This window comes from Nelusetta ayraudi, unplaced genomic scaffold (assembly GCF_046127955.1).
Source record: "Nelusetta ayraudi isolate G7.1 ecotype Tasmania unplaced genomic scaffold, CSIRO-AGI_Nayr_v1 ptg000181l, whole genome shotgun sequence".
NCBI lineage: Eukaryota > Metazoa > Chordata > Actinopteri > Tetraodontiformes > Monacanthidae > Nelusetta > Nelusetta ayraudi.
Window position 1 is genome coordinate 482228 of NW_027466230.1, and position 16491 is coordinate 498718.

The window sequence follows — 16491 nt, forward strand, 5'->3', positions numbered from 1 at the left end:
CCCCCCCCCCCCCCAAAAAAAAAGCCCGACCAACTCAAGTGTTTCCATGACTTTGCGTGAAGTTTCACAGGAAAAATCGAGGTGACTAACTTGGAACAGTGCTTTTCTCATTTTAATTACATTTGAGATGTTGAGAAAACAACTGACAACAATGGCGGAATTAAATGTGAATAATAAATATAACCACAACCAGACCGATAAAGCCACGCACTGAGATCAATGACTTGAACAACTTCAGCAGCAGCCGAAGCTCATCTCCCTCTCTGCCTCTGCATCGCCCCAATCTGACGAGCGGGCGCGCACCATTTTTTTCACCCGCGTCACTATCGACCCCCGCAGGCACCCTGGCCAGGCCGTGAGGAGTCGTGTAAAACACGACGTGGATCCGCGGCCCGATGCTGCGTCAGATACGCGCGGAGAGTTAAAGAAATGATTCGGCGCTTTAGCGGCTGAGCCGCTATCTCGCCCAGCTCAGCGACAGCGGGCGCGATAACGGAGATGGATGAACGCAGAAGTGGGAGACACAGAAGAGGCTGAAGGTTCCGGGGACGAGGCTGCGAAAATGCTGCTTTTTCAACTCGAAATAACGAGTCGGTGGACATTTGGAAATGTTGTTTTGCACTCACTCAGTGTCATGAGAGAATAACGATGTGAAAAATCCAACGAAAAAATGAGCCGTTATGCCCTGCTAGGAGAGTTATATTGGGACAAGAATTGTGCTTTGAACCATAAACTGTAATTAAACTCTGAAAAATCAAAAATGTTCCCATTTTTTTCAGGGAGGGGTTCTTGTTCAGTTCACGATCCAATAAATCCCTATTAAAAGCACTTTTGATGGCAGTTTTGATCATATGGAATGAACCAAACCATCCATCCATCTTCTGCAGCAACTTCCTCCTGCACTCAGGGTCACGGGGGTCAGCTGGAGCCTCTCCCAGCCGTCACAGGCGGCCCAGGGCAGGGTTACACCCTGGACAAGGGCCACATAGACACAAACAAACATACATATACCATTCACACTCACACACACACACACACACACACACATCTATGGACAATTTGGAGAGTTTCCGGTTCACCTCACATGCATGTTTTTGCACTGTGGGAGGAAGCCAGAGCCGGCCAACCACTGCAACCATGACCCAAACCATTAAAACAAAACTAAACATAAAAACACTATAATTCAGTATCGTAAAAACAAATTTGATTTTCGATTTTGCTGCATTAGCACTGTTTGTTTAATATTACATTGAAGGAACAAAGTTGGGATTTCCACCGCTAGACTTGTACCATAGAATTCTTTTGAAGCCCTTTTAAATCAGAGTCGGACAAAGAGCATTTTACAAAATTCACTGCAAACACTTCCTTGCCAGTTCACGGCTAGGAAACAATCGCAGCCAGACTCATCCCAATAAAATGACCTCACATCACATCGATTTGCATTTCCCTAAACAGGGCAAAATGGCTTAACAGACAAACAAACAAGCAAAACAACAATAACGCCCCTTGAGGTCAATCAGATTAAAAGGCCAGCGTGGCCGTGTCAGCGTTCGTCCAGCGCAGAGATCCGGTTGCCTCCGCGGCTCAATCTCCGCATCGCTCACTTTAATCCTTTACACACACACAACCTGTTTGGTTGCCGCTATTTGAACGTTTGCACTCGTTGTGTGCTGACGCTCTCCTCCCAGTCGGGTCGGGGCAGGCTGGGGGTGAGAGCGCCGTACTACATAAAAAAAATAAAAAAAAAATAAAAAATAAAAATTGAAAAATCTGACTTTTCAAAGGGAAACATTTCTCTCAGCTCTCTAAGGCTGCATGCCAGGCGACCTGCAATAGAAAGCAGCGCTTCAGGTTGGTGTAGGATTCCATAACAAATCGATTTCCATTTAGCGGTCACGGAGAAGCAGAAAGCGAGCGCTGCAAGCTGCCCGTGCAGCGACAAAGCTATGGTAGTGGCAGGTCCATCCATCCATCCATCCATCCATCCATCCATCCATCTAACCCCTGACAAGTTTTGGCAGTTTAAGTGGACACCGGTTGGTAGTTTCACCTTAACTGAAGAACAAACACAGCGATTTTCCACCAGGTTTTCACTCGGAAGGATGTTTTCACTTTGCTCCATTTATTGACAAGAGTTTAGTTGCAGCCTGCAACGCAGCCACGCTGGCAGGAAATCTAAATGACTGTGACTGAAAGTTCAGTCCACTCCCAAGAGATGCCCCCTCCCTTTCCAGACACACTCTCCGCTCTCTCTAACCGGATGGAGATGTGAAACAAATCCAGGGGATTTCAGAAATTCTGACATACTCCTGCGGCTGACGCCAGGGAAAACACGGAAGAGTAAAAACCAATATTTTGGGGATCACCGACGTGCGTGGAAGCCTAAACAAAAGAGCGCCTTGTCATGTTTTCTTAGACTGAAACGTTGGCCCCTTTGCCCTCAGTTGCCCTCAGTTAACCCGGTGCCTCCCTCTTTGGCCTGCCTCTCCCTCTAACTCTGCATCTACCTCTCTCTCTCTTCCTCTTCCTCTTCCACTGTCTCTGCCCCCGAGATGCTGCAAGTGTCCTCGTGGCGTCAGCTTCACCTCAACGTGTCCAAACATGCGCGTGACATGACTCAGCGGCACATGACAAGTGTAAAACACACTCCTGAGGGACCGGAGGGGCGGCGTGCAACAGGCCGGAGGGGAGAGGAGAGGACGCGAGCGAGACGAAGGAGGCAGAGAGATGAGACAAAGTCAGAGAGGATGATGAAGAAGAAAAATAAATCACTTCATATAAGTGTTTGTTGTTGGAGATCTCGGCATAGCGAAGGCGTTGGACGTGAAAATGTACTGTCTCTCCTCCTCCACCTCCTCTCCAGCCTCCTCCTCTTCCTCCTCCTCCTCCTCTCCAGCCTCCTCGCCGATCACGACGGCGACCGTTTTAAAAACCCCTGGAAAATCCCGTTCCTCGCCCCCCTCCGCCGCCGCTCCGTCTACACGCGGCTCGCTCTGCATTGCCATGGCAATGATGTTACAGTGAGTCACCTCCGCATCCATCTCCCCGCATCTCCCTCCTCCGGAACACACACATCCAGGGAGGAAGACGGGGTGTGCGTGGCAGAGAGAGAGAGAGAGAGAGAGACAGAGACAGAGACAGAGAGAGAGAGACAGACCATTATATACGGGAAAAAAAGTGAGAGCGAGACAGAGGGCGAGGGAGGGGGAGGAAGAGGAAGAGGAGGAGGAGGAGGAGGGAGCGAAAGGGCTCTGTTTCCCTGGAAACAGACTAGGGGTCTTCCCAACCCCCATTGGTTCTCAACCGGTTGGAATCGGCTTGTTACCCACAAAGCCCAAAGACGTCGGCGCCTCTGTTTCCAGCCTGTCGCTGTCTCACGCGACTTTGGGTCAAAATAACAGCGTGCGTTTTCATCCGCCGATGAGGAAAAAGGAGGTCATCTCTTCAGCTTTGTTCCGGGTGAATCTTCACTCACAGCATATCGTGTGTGTTCCTTCACTTTATTTTTTGAAGCCCTTCCTTTTGTCTGTCTGTTGCCTCCCAGGGATGATGAGAATAAAAAAAGTATCTGATCAGTTTTAGGAAAAGTGAAATTATTCCCAGGTTTGAGGCTCGGTGCTGCTTGCAGTAACTCCACCAGTCCGGATCAAACCCTGGTAATAAGTATTACACAATAAAGACCAGGGGAGCGACGATACATCTGTGAGACTACAATGACAAAATAATATGACTGAAGAAAGAATTTTTTTTTTTTTTTTAATTAAACCATGCAGGTGCATTTGTTGTTTTATAACGTTGCATGCTTGACCTTAGCATGAGCTTTGAACTGTCAAACTGCATTGTACACATGGGAACTAAAAATGATAAAAGTTAAAGTAAAATATTTTGTTTTGAAAAGTGTGACCATATGTTGTAGATGCTGACAACAGAGTCCAACTAGAGTTGCTATCCATCCCTTTTTCCCAGAATTGTTTCCTTTTTTCATCACAAATCCCATCCGGGAAGCAATTTGTCCTGTTTTCTGGGGAAAACGTAAAATCTTAATTTGGTTTCCATCGTCCTGTAGTCTAGAAACATTCGGACGCTTCGGTAACGACTTAAAACACCCGTTTACTTCCCGTCTGTGTGCTACGTCACACAAGGAGTCATGCAATGCAGCTGGAGTGCGCGCTGTGTTGCTGCTGAGTCTGACTGACCAAACTTCCGAGGTGAAAAACAGGTTCGAAAACTGTTGTGTCTTTCTGACATCCTGGGGCATATTTTTTCATATGAGATATGAGTTCACTAAGTAAGAAAAATCCCTTTAAGTTCAAAGACCAAACTTTGACAAGTTTAAAAACCAAAAAGATGAACGCAAGAAAACATCCACGGTCACTGTGCTCCGTCGCACGGCGCACGTCTTCTTTCTTTCTTTCTCTCTCCTTTTTTTTTTTTTTTGAAGCTGCGTGTGCACGGCGGCTGTGAGCAGCTAAACCTCCAGGGCCGCGTCATTTGGCGCCTACGTGTGTGTGTTTTCAACCAGGGACATCACGCACTGGCTGAGCGAGCATCGTCGTGTGTCACATGTTTCCATCTTTGCTGTACAATACAGACAGACAGGTCGCGTGCGTGCGTGTGTGTGTGTGTGTGTGTGTGTGTTCGTATTGCTGTCAAACTGAGCTGTGTGAATATGTTACGGTGCGAGCGTCGGGTGTAGCAGCGTGAGACGGAGCCTTTTTTCTTTTCCTTTTTTTCCCCCCCGCTCTCGGCGCCGCCTCTTGATCTCTCCTTCCCCTCTAACTGCCGTGCGCCCGCCGGCTCCCAAAGTGATGCCGCACAATGACACTGGGGCCCCCCCCTTGATTTGAATACTATAGCGGCGGAGCCGCTGCCTGTAAAAAGTCTCTGTGCTGCTCATCCGCAGACTTTGACAAGCTCTCGTTCTCTTTGTGCAGGGAGCTTTAATTGCGCTTCTGGCAGTTTACAATCTTCTCTTTTTTTTTTTATTCCCAAGTAGTTAAACAAGTCTAGAGGCCCGAAAGTGAAGAGTTGAGCAGCCTGTGGTGCCGCCCCCACCCCCCCACCCCCACCCGACCAATATATCAAAGCAGTCATATGTCAGCTGTTAATACACAGTGTGAGCCACTTTGACATGACTGTAAAACTGGCCGTGTTTACATGCACAGCATAATCCAATTAAGGTCCGTGTTGTGATTAAGGCCATATTCCAAATGTGTTTCCCTGCACAGGCGCTGCAGCAGACATGCCGACTTGCATGCTAATTAAATGGCTGGAGCTTCGTCACGTCCGTGGCCAGACGCATTGCTTCTGTTATTTTTTTGGGGGCGGAACTCCAGCGCCCTCGAAAACAGAGCGAGAGGAGTTGCTACTAGCGTGTCACCAACTGCAGCAAAGGCAGAAAAAAAAAGTCACGAGTTGGGCTGCAGGAATCTATCAATTATGATTTGGACGGCCGTGTCAAGGCAGGCAAGCGTTGCCCGAGTGGTGTGGGGTGGTGGCGCTGCAAGGTGTAGTGCCGCCTGGACCGCTGGGCCTGAGAGACCAGTGAGGTCCCAGTGTAATTAAAGAATTCCTGCATGATGGAGTAACACAACACACTGCAGTTCGTAAGAGGATTATTGTTGTTCTAATCGAACAGGGCAGAAGGGCGAACTGACCTGCTGATCTGATCGGAGGGGAGCTTCACTTCAGGCCAACAGGTTCGGAGACCAAAGTTATCAAAAACAATCAAATTAAGAATAATTTGAGGCACGCACACACACACATATACACACATATATATTTTAGCTCAATTGCATTCTAAATTCAACAGGATTGTGTTTAAATGGTTCAATACCTGCATGTTTTCAAATCAGTTACTATTTTTACAACTGGATTTCAGCATCATCTGACATGATAATGAATTGGAGTTGAGAGTTTCTTGTGTCATTTTTCATTTTCTATAATGTCTTTTGATCATTTGAAAATTGTCTCAAATAGAACTCGTGCATATTTCCAAATGTAGGTATTAATCACTTCATTAGATGGCAGATCAACGGCTTAGACAGAATTATTAAAATGTTATCGTAGCGCTCAAATTTAGGAAACAAAAGAAGCAGCAACTTTTCACAATCATGGATTAAATAAAAAAAAACATTAATTGAAACAATAAAATGCTGTAATTAACTATCTACACTGACAGAAAATTGTTATATTCTATATTTGCCCGTGTTCTAGTGATCTCCTGTATCTTCCAGTTCATAATTTCACGCGATACAAAAGTCAAAAAAGAGTGTCGAACCAACGGCTTCTCACAGTTACGAAGCACATTTTTATCTCCAGGTTGCACGACTGCTGCTGCTGCTGCTGCTGCTGCTGCTGCTGGACACTGAGCCGAACAGGCACTGACATCAGGAGAGCGATCTCTCCTAGTTTCATCACTTTCACCAAAGTCCTCCAACACTTTGTACTCTCAGACCGAACCATCCCGCGTCAGCTGGCCTCCTGGCCAAAGATGCAAAGGCATAAACTTGACAACTGTTTTGGAAAGTACCAAACTAAAAACACATGACTGCACACAACTCATTCAGTTTTCAACTGTATGAAACCTGGATTCATTCAGGATTCATAAAAACTGGATTGCGGTCTGATCCCCCCCGACATGACTCTGCACTTCAAAAAGTTGAACTGTGAGACAGACTTTTGTTTACGGACTGCCGGCCATTCCCAGACCGAGCGTGAGAATTTAAAAATAACTTGTTTTTATGACATCATGGCTCCTCGCAAATGGAAACCGCTCATTTGGTATCAAGAGTGCAATTTACAAAGCACTTAACAGAACTGTAAACGGCCTTTCTGATGCATGAAAGGCCTCGACCGTGGACGGAAATCAATAACGTTGCATCTCTTCCTCACTTGGGTCATCACTCTCTTTCTTTCTCTTTTTTTTTTTTTTTTTTTTTTTTTTTTTACATTCGATTAGCGAATCCGTTCGGTGGAAGACCATCCTGGTCTGGCCTGGTCTTTTTTTTTTGGTACTTTCGCCGGCATTTGAGGTGCTGAACGGCTCAAAGGGCAACGGCGTTGACAGTGGGCTGCTGAAACTGCTGCAATCATGCAAATGGTGCTAAAATCACTGTCACAGGCTCGTCAATTATCAAAAGAAAGACACCCCAGATGATGCCAATGATCACCTATACAGCGCACCGCATTAATTAGGACTTCACACGGTAATTAGGTATCTGAAAATAATTACCATCAAAATGTCTGATTAGGATCTCCATTAGTCTCAAAGTCAGCAGACTGAAAGAGCCACGCCGGCATCAAATTAAGGTTGAGCTTCTCTTTCAGACGGCGGCCGATGCCACGCAAACACATTTTGGCGGCTCGGTTGAGTGGCAGACGCGGGCGCGGAGACCCTGATTGGATGCGCGAGGTGGCGCGCGGCATTGAAGGAGTTGATTGAAAGTGACCTTGGTCTAATTACAAATGGTCTAATTAGAATTCTCTGATTACATCCCCTGCAGGAAATGTAAAAATAAGATGTTGCTGGTGGCTCCTGCTAATGACTTGGAGATACAGAGGGATTCAGACGGCATGGGAGGAAACAACAAGATGCCGTTACTGTCCTGCATTTCTGTGTGTGTGTGTGTGTGTGTGTGTGTATGTGTGCGTGTGTGTTTTGATTGTGTTTGGCAGAAAAAGGGAGGACACAGAAGACATTCCTCTTTCTCACAACTGCAGAGCTCCCCCCTGTTCTTCTCCGCCGCTCTCCTCCTCTTTTGTGTCTGACTCGGAGGGCTGAGGTCACGGCGCCCTCGGGCTCCTTCTCCCTCCTCCCTCCCCCCACTGGAGCCGGGGATGATGACATCATCATAACGCGGCGGCGGCGGCGGCGGCAGCAGCGGCCTCGTCCTTGGGAGTTCCTATTCATCACCCTGATCATCATCGGCAACATCAGCAGCATCACCTGCCCGTTGCACAGGCGCGGCGAGCGCACGGCAGTGGAGATGAAAGAGGAAGAGTCTCCTCCTCCTCCTCCTCTTCCTCCTCCTCCTCCTCCTCCTCCTGCCTCCCGCCTCCTGCCTCCTGCCTCCGCGTGCACGCGCGCTGGCCGTGCAGGATTTGCTGGGCTACAGGAAAGAGGGAGGCGTCCATCCTGCTTGGGTCGGCAGAAAGCCCTGACCTGCACCGCTTCCAACAATACATCTCAATAAACCACAGAGCAGACAAATGTGATGAGTCAGACTACAGAGGGAAAACAACAACATAATAAGCACCTCCCTTCCCCCCACTCACCCTCCACCACACACACACACACACACACACACACACACACACACACACACACACACACACACACACACACACACACACACACACACACACACACACACCTCCCGCCACCTTCCTCCAACATACAGCAGCCTCCTCCAGACGGCAGCCGCCGAGCTCCCCGCCTCTTAGTCACCGCCGGCTAATCTAAAAATTCAAGCGCGCTGGCACGGCTCGCTGTTTTTTCCCCCCAGCTAGTGAGACGGAGGCGGCGCGACTGCAGCTCGTTCGGTGGGGAGCGGACGGCGGCGACGATGAGAAAAGCGTGGCGGAGCGTCGGACGGGCTGGACACGCAACTCCTGCTCCGCCCCGGTGTGATGAGCTCACCAGCTCGCAGTTTGTTGAAGTGGGACGTGAAGTGTGTGTGTGTGTGTGTGTTCCAGGAGCACAATGCACAGCAGGAAGGCTGCGAGGTCGAGCCTAATGGCTTCATCATCTTAAACCCATATTTTCCAGGAATTGCCCTCAATAACTTAAGTCTTGGTCCATATTTTTCACCGTTATGTCTCAATTCCTCTTCTTATTGACTTTCAAGTGTTTCATAAAAAAACAGAAAAGCACAAATGTGATTAAATGTGTCTCTCTCCTGATGACCTTTGACCCAAATGTCTTTATCAATTTTGAAAAGCCTAAAAAATAAAGTAAAGAACTAAATTCTAAATCAATAATTACTTTCCCAACTCTTACCTGTTTCCTTCCCTTAGTTATTTTTTTAATTTTAGACATAGTTATCAAATTACCTATATCAAATGAAATCAAACTTTATTTGAATAGCACTTATTGCATTTTTGTAGATGTCATGACAGCTACAACGGAACGTCCTGTCACACACCCTCTGTGTGTGTGTTGTTCCGCTGCTCCGCCCACCTTCCCCAAACATTGTCTCAGTAAACATGGAATAGCGGCTGGACGGAAACACTCGCCGCTTTCAATAACACGGCCTGATTAAATGGCGGCCGGCATTGTAATTTACAGGAAAACAAACAACACAGGAGAAACAGCGAGCGGGACATCCTCTCACTACCAATATTATTTACCTACTTTGTCACATGATTTTGGCTTTGTTGCAGTGTTCAGTGCTCATTTCATTGAAGACCTTTAGAAATGATTTGGGGATATGGCTCCCATCAGACTAAATCATCAAAAAACAGTCTGATAAACAAATGTATTGAAATATCTCGATAACTCGGAACTGAAATCTTCCTCCAGCCCACATCCTGGTAACCGCAGCTCAGCCGAACCATGAAGAGGTTCTAACAGACACCAGTGTGTAAACTCACGTAGTCATGGAAAGCTTTGGCCTCACTCGAGTGCTCACATGTGTCTCTTCTCTCGGGAGCTGCACAGTACAGGTCCCAGAAAACACTGCAACACACAGAGAGAGGAACCGTAGCAACACAGGAAGGTGGAGCAGTTTGCCTATAAGGCAGCGTCTTCTTTCTTTCTTTCTCCCTTTCTCTCTCTTTTTTTTTAATTAGTATTGGAATAGACGCTTCTAACTGAGTCAGAACACAACAACCTGAGGAGGAGCTTTTCAACATGATTAAAGAAATAAGGTTGTCGGGAAAGAAGAAAAGTTTAGAAGCGGTAATAAGGGAGTGAAGAGAAGAAGCGCTGCGTGAACTCTAAGTGAATTAAAACACTCACCACCACCACGAGTGGAGGAACCCTGGAGGTTCACCTAATGTGATGTTCTTCTCCCATCGGATCTGAGCAGACACACAGAGACAGAGAGAGAGGAGTGAGAGAACATGCCTTACTTCTGAATGATCAGCTTTACAAGGCTGGAGAGGGTTCAGGGGAATTCTTCCAACACATACCATTATATAATTATGGAATATTATGATCCTTATGATCCATGGATTCATAAGTGGATAAGTGAGTAGATGCACGCCTGAAAGCCTGTCTGCACACACGCTGGAGAAGGAGACAGAGCGAGTGTGTGTGTGTGTGTGTGTGTGTGTGTGTGTGTCAGTGTGTGTGTGTGTGTGTGTGACCAAGTCTGAGACCGTCAGCATGCACCAGCTTGAGGAGCTCATCAAGTCAAAGTCAAACCCAGATGCCACGCAGTCTTCACTTCTCTCACATTATATAACTGATTGTTTCCAGGAAGTTTTTTTTTTTCCCAACGTTTTCCTGGATTTTCTAAAAACTGTTTTCCAGAAACCTTTTCAACTGTGGATTTCTCCCATCACTGCTTAATCTATGTTAATCTGGCAAATATCTATGGTGGTTTAAAAGCTGAACTGTCTTCCTGCGGAAGCGCAAAAGTTCAAGCCGTCAAGTTGTTCTGGAAAATTTCCTCACGAGGAAGTTTTGATGATTTTGATGTGAAATCAGGGAATTTAACCTTTCCAGCATGGCTTCCTTATAAAAGTCAAATTTTTTTTGTGTTAACAATAACGATGTTGAGCAAAGCGGTTGCAGCGCGTCCACTGCCAACGAATGCGGACAGAATTTAAAACATACGCCTCCTACATCAAGGAATGACTTGACGTGAGATGAGAAAGAAAACACAATTTCGTAACTATCTTTCGTTGTAGTTTTAAATAACATCACTGAAGTTTTTGCCCAAATCCGCAATAGAAATCTGGTTACGGTCGCAATTCTCGGGGTGTGTGAGAACACGTATCCCACCCGCCTCTGGCTGCACGCACTCCTGGCAGTGTTAATGAAGCAGCAACCGGCGCACAGCCTTGAAGTGACACGACTAACTCAGCCTGAACCACAGGGCCGACGCCCCGAGGGAAACATGTACATTCACACCTTTACATTGCCAGAGTCACAGTGTAACACGCACAGACAGAAGTGACCCAATCGGCTCAGGACTGACACTAGTGAGCGGCTCTACACTGCTGTGCACCTGTGAATCAACCATCAGGTCTCCTTAACGAGTGCCGACCGCTCGACAATTGCGTGCACAGTGCTGGGGAGTAACGAGTTACATGTAACACTGTTACGTAATTTTATTACAAAATGGACATTTTTGTAATCAGTTACATTACTGGGAGAAAAAAAAATGTAGTTAAATTGCAGTTACTACTTGATCTGATGTTTCAGATTTCTTGCTATGGACTGTTTGGAATTGCAGCACCCTACCACTCGCCTGCCAGTTGAATTGCCTCTCACTGTTTTGATTACTGCTGGAAACTCTCTCAGGTCTTAACAGTTGGGAACATTTATTCTAAATTTTGAAAGGTAATCAAAATGCAATCGCAAATGTAAACTGTTATATTAGTTGAAAAAGTTACACTGCTATTACGTCATCAATAGGGTAACTTGTAACTTGAACTGATCTTCCAAACACAGCACCTGCATCAATAGCTGTGTTTCCATTACCCCAAGAATTGCGCAAAACTTAAATATCGCAATAAAAAACTGGTCAAAAAACCTCTCAAATTTCGACGAGAATTACGGCTTGTGCGTTTCACACCATTCGACGGAAACACCTGAAAATTGCAATTGCACTTTGACGAAATTTTTAGAAATATCCATTTTATTTTGCGAAAACCTGTAATGAAAACGCGGCTGGCGAGTCTGACACTGTGAGGCCTTCACTGCTCATTTAAAAGGTGGTAACTAACGTCGCCAGCGGTGGGGAGACGGTATATTTTTCGCAGAAGCAGGGCGCACTCACCGACTCAGACAATCTGAGCAGCAGCTGCTGGCGACAGACACTATTGCGCTATCTAGCCGTGCGATGCGACTGTTTAGTCTGCCTCTCCTCTCCATAAACAGACAAATCACTCTGCGAGGCTCTTTTTTTTTTCAGCTGCGTCACCATCGTCCGCTTGATTCCCTTCATTGAAAGCTTCCATATGGATTAAAGAATGGGATTTTTTAAATTTTTTTTTTTTTGGGGGGGGGGGGGGGGGGGTTGTATACTGCTACCTGCCCCGCTGGTGCAGCCGACTAGAACAAGTGATATGTTCCAACATTTCAATCAGAGCGTCCTGACCTCAGCTGCACATCAGACAGGCTGACTTTTTCCTTTTTTTTTTCTTTTTCTTTTTTTTTTAAGGAGGAATGCCTTTGAAGTTTATGAGGACGAGAGGAGGGGGCTCGGAGATCTGCCTCTCCCGTGTTTATTCCACATGCTCTCAGCCCCACTTGGTAGTTGTAGTTAAGACATCAGACTTAACTGGAAACACATTGGCGGCGGGCAATTTCCATACACGGACGAGAAACCGGCTCCACTCGCTCGATGTGAAGCTCGATGTGGACTCATTTTAAAAAACAACCCCTGTGAGTGCAGTTCAGTTTAGGTCAGGCCAACTTTGGAGCTCTGCTTCTTTCTCTTTTCCGCCCCTTCATCTGGAAAGCGTCGTAGAAAATAGCAGCGGCAGCAGCGGCAGCAGCAGCAGCAGCAGCCCGCATATCCTGTCTTCTTGCGGTTTGGCCTCCCGGGACGTTCATTCATTTACCTACACCGCGCTACAACAAGATCCCTTTAAGCATGATTACTGGCAGATGTTGCAGCGCGCTGCGGGGCTCCCTCACACAGGGGTTAGGGCCGCTCTCCTGACCGTGTGCATTAACAGCCAACCAAACACTGCTCCAACATTTTGTTGTTGTTGTTGGGTTTTTTTTTGTTGGGGGGGCGAGGGGGGGTGTCTTCTTTTCTGAGCTGACTGCCTTTCATTTTTGTCTCCTCTGTGTTGATATCCAGGTCTTACTTTTAGCCAACCGTCTCTCTGTTCCCTGAGCCGGTGGATACACTGTAAACAGATGTGGATGATAAAAAGTGGATAAGTGGCCTGTAAAGCCCCGCTTAGCTCCGCCCTGCTGTTTCAGCCAGAGTGACATTATGCCATAATGTTTACCTGCTGTGCTCCTGCGTGCTTACTGTATACAAAAGTGGGGGCTTGTTGCTGCACTTGAACGCAACGCTGCCTTTGCTTTTACCTCCCTCGTATGTCGAGGGCCGAGCGGGAAAGGCTGCATGTGTGTGTGTTTGTGAGTGTGCGTGCGTGCGTGTGTGTGTGTGTGTGTGTGTGTGTGTGTGTGTGTGTGTGAGCGCGCACTCTGTCGATGTGATGAGAATCAGTGCCAACCGATGATGTAACCTTTTCCATCCCCCTCCCTTTGTTCCCGTCTCCCTCTGACCGCGGTGCAACACGCCTCCGGGGCCGCCGTCTCTCTCCCTCTCTCTCTCTCTCTCTCTCTCTCTCTCTCTCTCTCTCTCTCTCTCTCTCTCTCTCTCTCTCTCTCTCTCTCTCTCTCTCTCTCTCTCTCTCTCTCTCTCCCTCTGTCGTGATTCACCGTCATTTGCTGAATCAGCTGACCTGTTTTTTTTTTTTTTTTACATCATCACCTTTTTACCTCTGCGAAGTTCGGAAATGAGGGCGAGCTCACCTCTGGGGGCAGATAACAGGAAGGGAGCGGGTGGCGGGACTCGCGGAGAGGACGAGAATGAGATTTGACAGAGAGTGACGGAGGCAAAAAAAAAGAAAAAAATAACAAAAAAAAAAAGCTCGGAGGAGTGATGTCAGTGGGAGACGTCAGCAGCGGACGGAGGAGCGCGCTCCCGCCGCGACTCCTCCTCTGGAACCGGTAAATGCAACACTAATGATAAAAAGCTGCTGACCTGCCAGCTCAGCACCGCCGGTCCGGAGGCTAATTTCATTAGCCGCTACACTTCCTGGATGCTGTGCGCGAGGGTCAGACCACCCTTTAGAGGGAACGCTACACATCCGAGCTCCTCCAACGGAGCGCAGAGCGAAAGGCTAAGAGCGGCGCTGCGTCTTACCTCTGACAGGAAGGTCTGTGCTGACTTCTGGGCCCCCACATGCAGCAGGTACTCGTACACGTACAGCGCTAACCTGCACACACAAGGGGGAGGGAAAAGGTGTCAGTGTGTTTGTCGGGATGAAGGCAGTTGGTATTGAGTGGCGTGTGATGATACAACCGAAAACACCCGGTGGGACAGTTTCCCATCATTTCTGTTCACTTCTTTTGCTTAAAATACGCACGCGCACGACATAAACACACATGCGTTTACGTTAGAGAGGTGGTTCAGGCTAAAAGTTAAGATAAGCGATCCTACTGCCTGGGTCCGGAATGACTGAGCTGCTGCCCGATCCCGTGAAGTGTGACGGCGTCAGACAAAATCTCCCGAGAGGCGCTAAGGCGCGCGGTGATGCTAATCATCGCTCGGATCCCAAACACGCAGGGCAACCTGTGCAGCTGTTTGGAATTCACCCAGTCCGTCTCCATATCCGAAGCTCTGAAGCGCTATCCGTTTATGGAAGAGAAAAAAGGCCCCGGCTGTTATAAGAGTGGGCACAGCGGGACGGGGCCGTGGAGCACCTCGGCCTTGTTCCACCTCTCCACAAACATCCTCCCAGGGCTTTGATCATACCTTGAATTAAACACTGCTTTGATTTATTCATCAGATCTCCTCCCAGACCGTTTGTGCTACTAGCAGCTACAGAGGGGAGAGTCGGGTGAAGGCGGAGGTTCCGCTTTAGCTGCAGGTAGTGACATTTCCCTCGGCAACGTGCACAATACCACTGATTACATCGTTTTGTTAAAATTATGTTTTCATTGGTAGTGTCTTACCCGGGGAAAGAGTTCAGCAGGTAAATAAAACAGCGAAAATGTAGTAATTGGGTTTTTTTTCTGTCTTTACTGGACGTTTTTGGCAATACATGGTGAATGAAACAGAACATAATTACATATTTATGTAATTTATGTCAGTCTAAAAGTAGAAAATAAAGCAGCTTGGAAGGTATTACAGTTTCTGCATTTTATACACAAGTCGGTGATCCAACCCACCAATACTGACTTTGCCAACTGTCAAAACACTGGAGCGAAAACCAATTTCTCAACTTTTTAAAAAATTGTCCTCACTTCACCTTCCAACCGTGACGCAGTGCAAGCTGCGACCTGGAGAGTCCCGCATCTGCGCGTTTGCGTCCGTATCGTGTCCATGTGTGTGAGCATGCGTGCGTGCATGCATGCGTGCGTGCGTGTGTCGGTCTGTCTGTCTGAATGTTATTAAATTGGAAAGACGGCCACGCCGGGACAGCAGCTGTGCTAGAATTCCCACAGTCAGTCGCCCCCCCTCTACGCACACACACACACACACACTGCAGCCGTGCGGAGGTAAAAATAAACCCCAGCAGACGGCCCCGTCTGCCTGTCCTGTCTGGAGGTGGCCACCGCTCCGCTCGGCACATCTCACCTCGCCATCACTTTCAGCGTTGCTGTTTTGATAGCTCGGATTTCGTCGTTGGGGGGGGGGGGGAAGAGGGCGCCTTTGTTAAAAAGATCAAAACTAGCCAAATGTTCCTCTTTACACTCTCCACCTTTCCCTCAGCCCCCCCCACCCCCGACTCCCCTCCACCGGCCTGGTTAAAATGTTTAGTCAAAGATTCTCCCTGGGACGGCGACCACTAAGCGGAGTCGCGACCAAACTCTTGACACCTCAGCCACGGCACAAGAATAAAGAGACGTTGCCCGTTTTTTTTTTTTTTTTTCTTTTCTTTTTCTTTCCGGAAAGTGTTATTGTACTCTCCTCCTGTGAACACACGATTCCCATTACCCACCCAAAAACCATCCTTGACAACCACAAAAGACGTGGGGCTGACGCCGATGCGAGCGGCGACAAGAAAGCCTGAGAAATTGCGTGAACACACACGCAGCTAGTTCTCTCAGCCCCCCCCCACCCCCCGGGCCAGCGTTTACTCCGACTCAAAGGGCAACCTCAGTCGACAGTTTGACCTGCGGATCTTTAAAAGCCGACAACAGAAGCCCCGGTGGTTGAGGAAGTGAGGAATTCAAGTAGATAGAGAGTGGAAACAAGGCTGCGCGGCGAAGAAAAGGCACAGACACAGAATGAAATATTACCTGGGTCACAACATTCAACACCTGCTCAGCTGCGGAGTCAATAACTTTTTCCCATGTTAGATTTTTTTTTTTTTTTTATCTCTGCCTTCTCTGTCCCAGACTCCTGACAGAGGATAGACACACAACTCAACTTAAAGTAATACAATCTTGCAGATTAGAGGGTGTCCATCTTAAAATGGGAGGTCACTTTAAAAAAGAAGATAAAAAACAAACTGGACGTGCGAGATAAACCGTCTGCCATAACATTTAAAGTGGACCGATCGGATTTTGGGGGCGATGTCCTGCAGCCATGTGGTGTTTAACTTGATCCACAACTATATTTTCCA

The 16491-nt window shown here is 47.5% G+C and overlaps 1 protein-coding gene across 1 annotated transcript in view; it reads right to left on the reverse strand.

Annotated features, from left to right (window-relative positions):
* LOC142881052 (single-stranded DNA-binding protein 2) overlaps positions 1–16491 on the reverse strand; it is a 51959-nt gene that overhangs the window by 15805 nt on the left and 19663 nt on the right. The window contains exons 2-4 of the mRNA XM_076015088.1: positions 14064–14136; positions 9962–10023; positions 9595–9679 (exon numbers count right to left, since the gene is read on the reverse strand). Coding sequence (XP_075871203.1) covers positions 9595–9679; positions 9962–10023; positions 14064–14136 — 220 coding nt within the window. The remainder of the gene's footprint in view (positions 1–9594; positions 9680–9961; positions 10024–14063; positions 14137–16491) is intronic.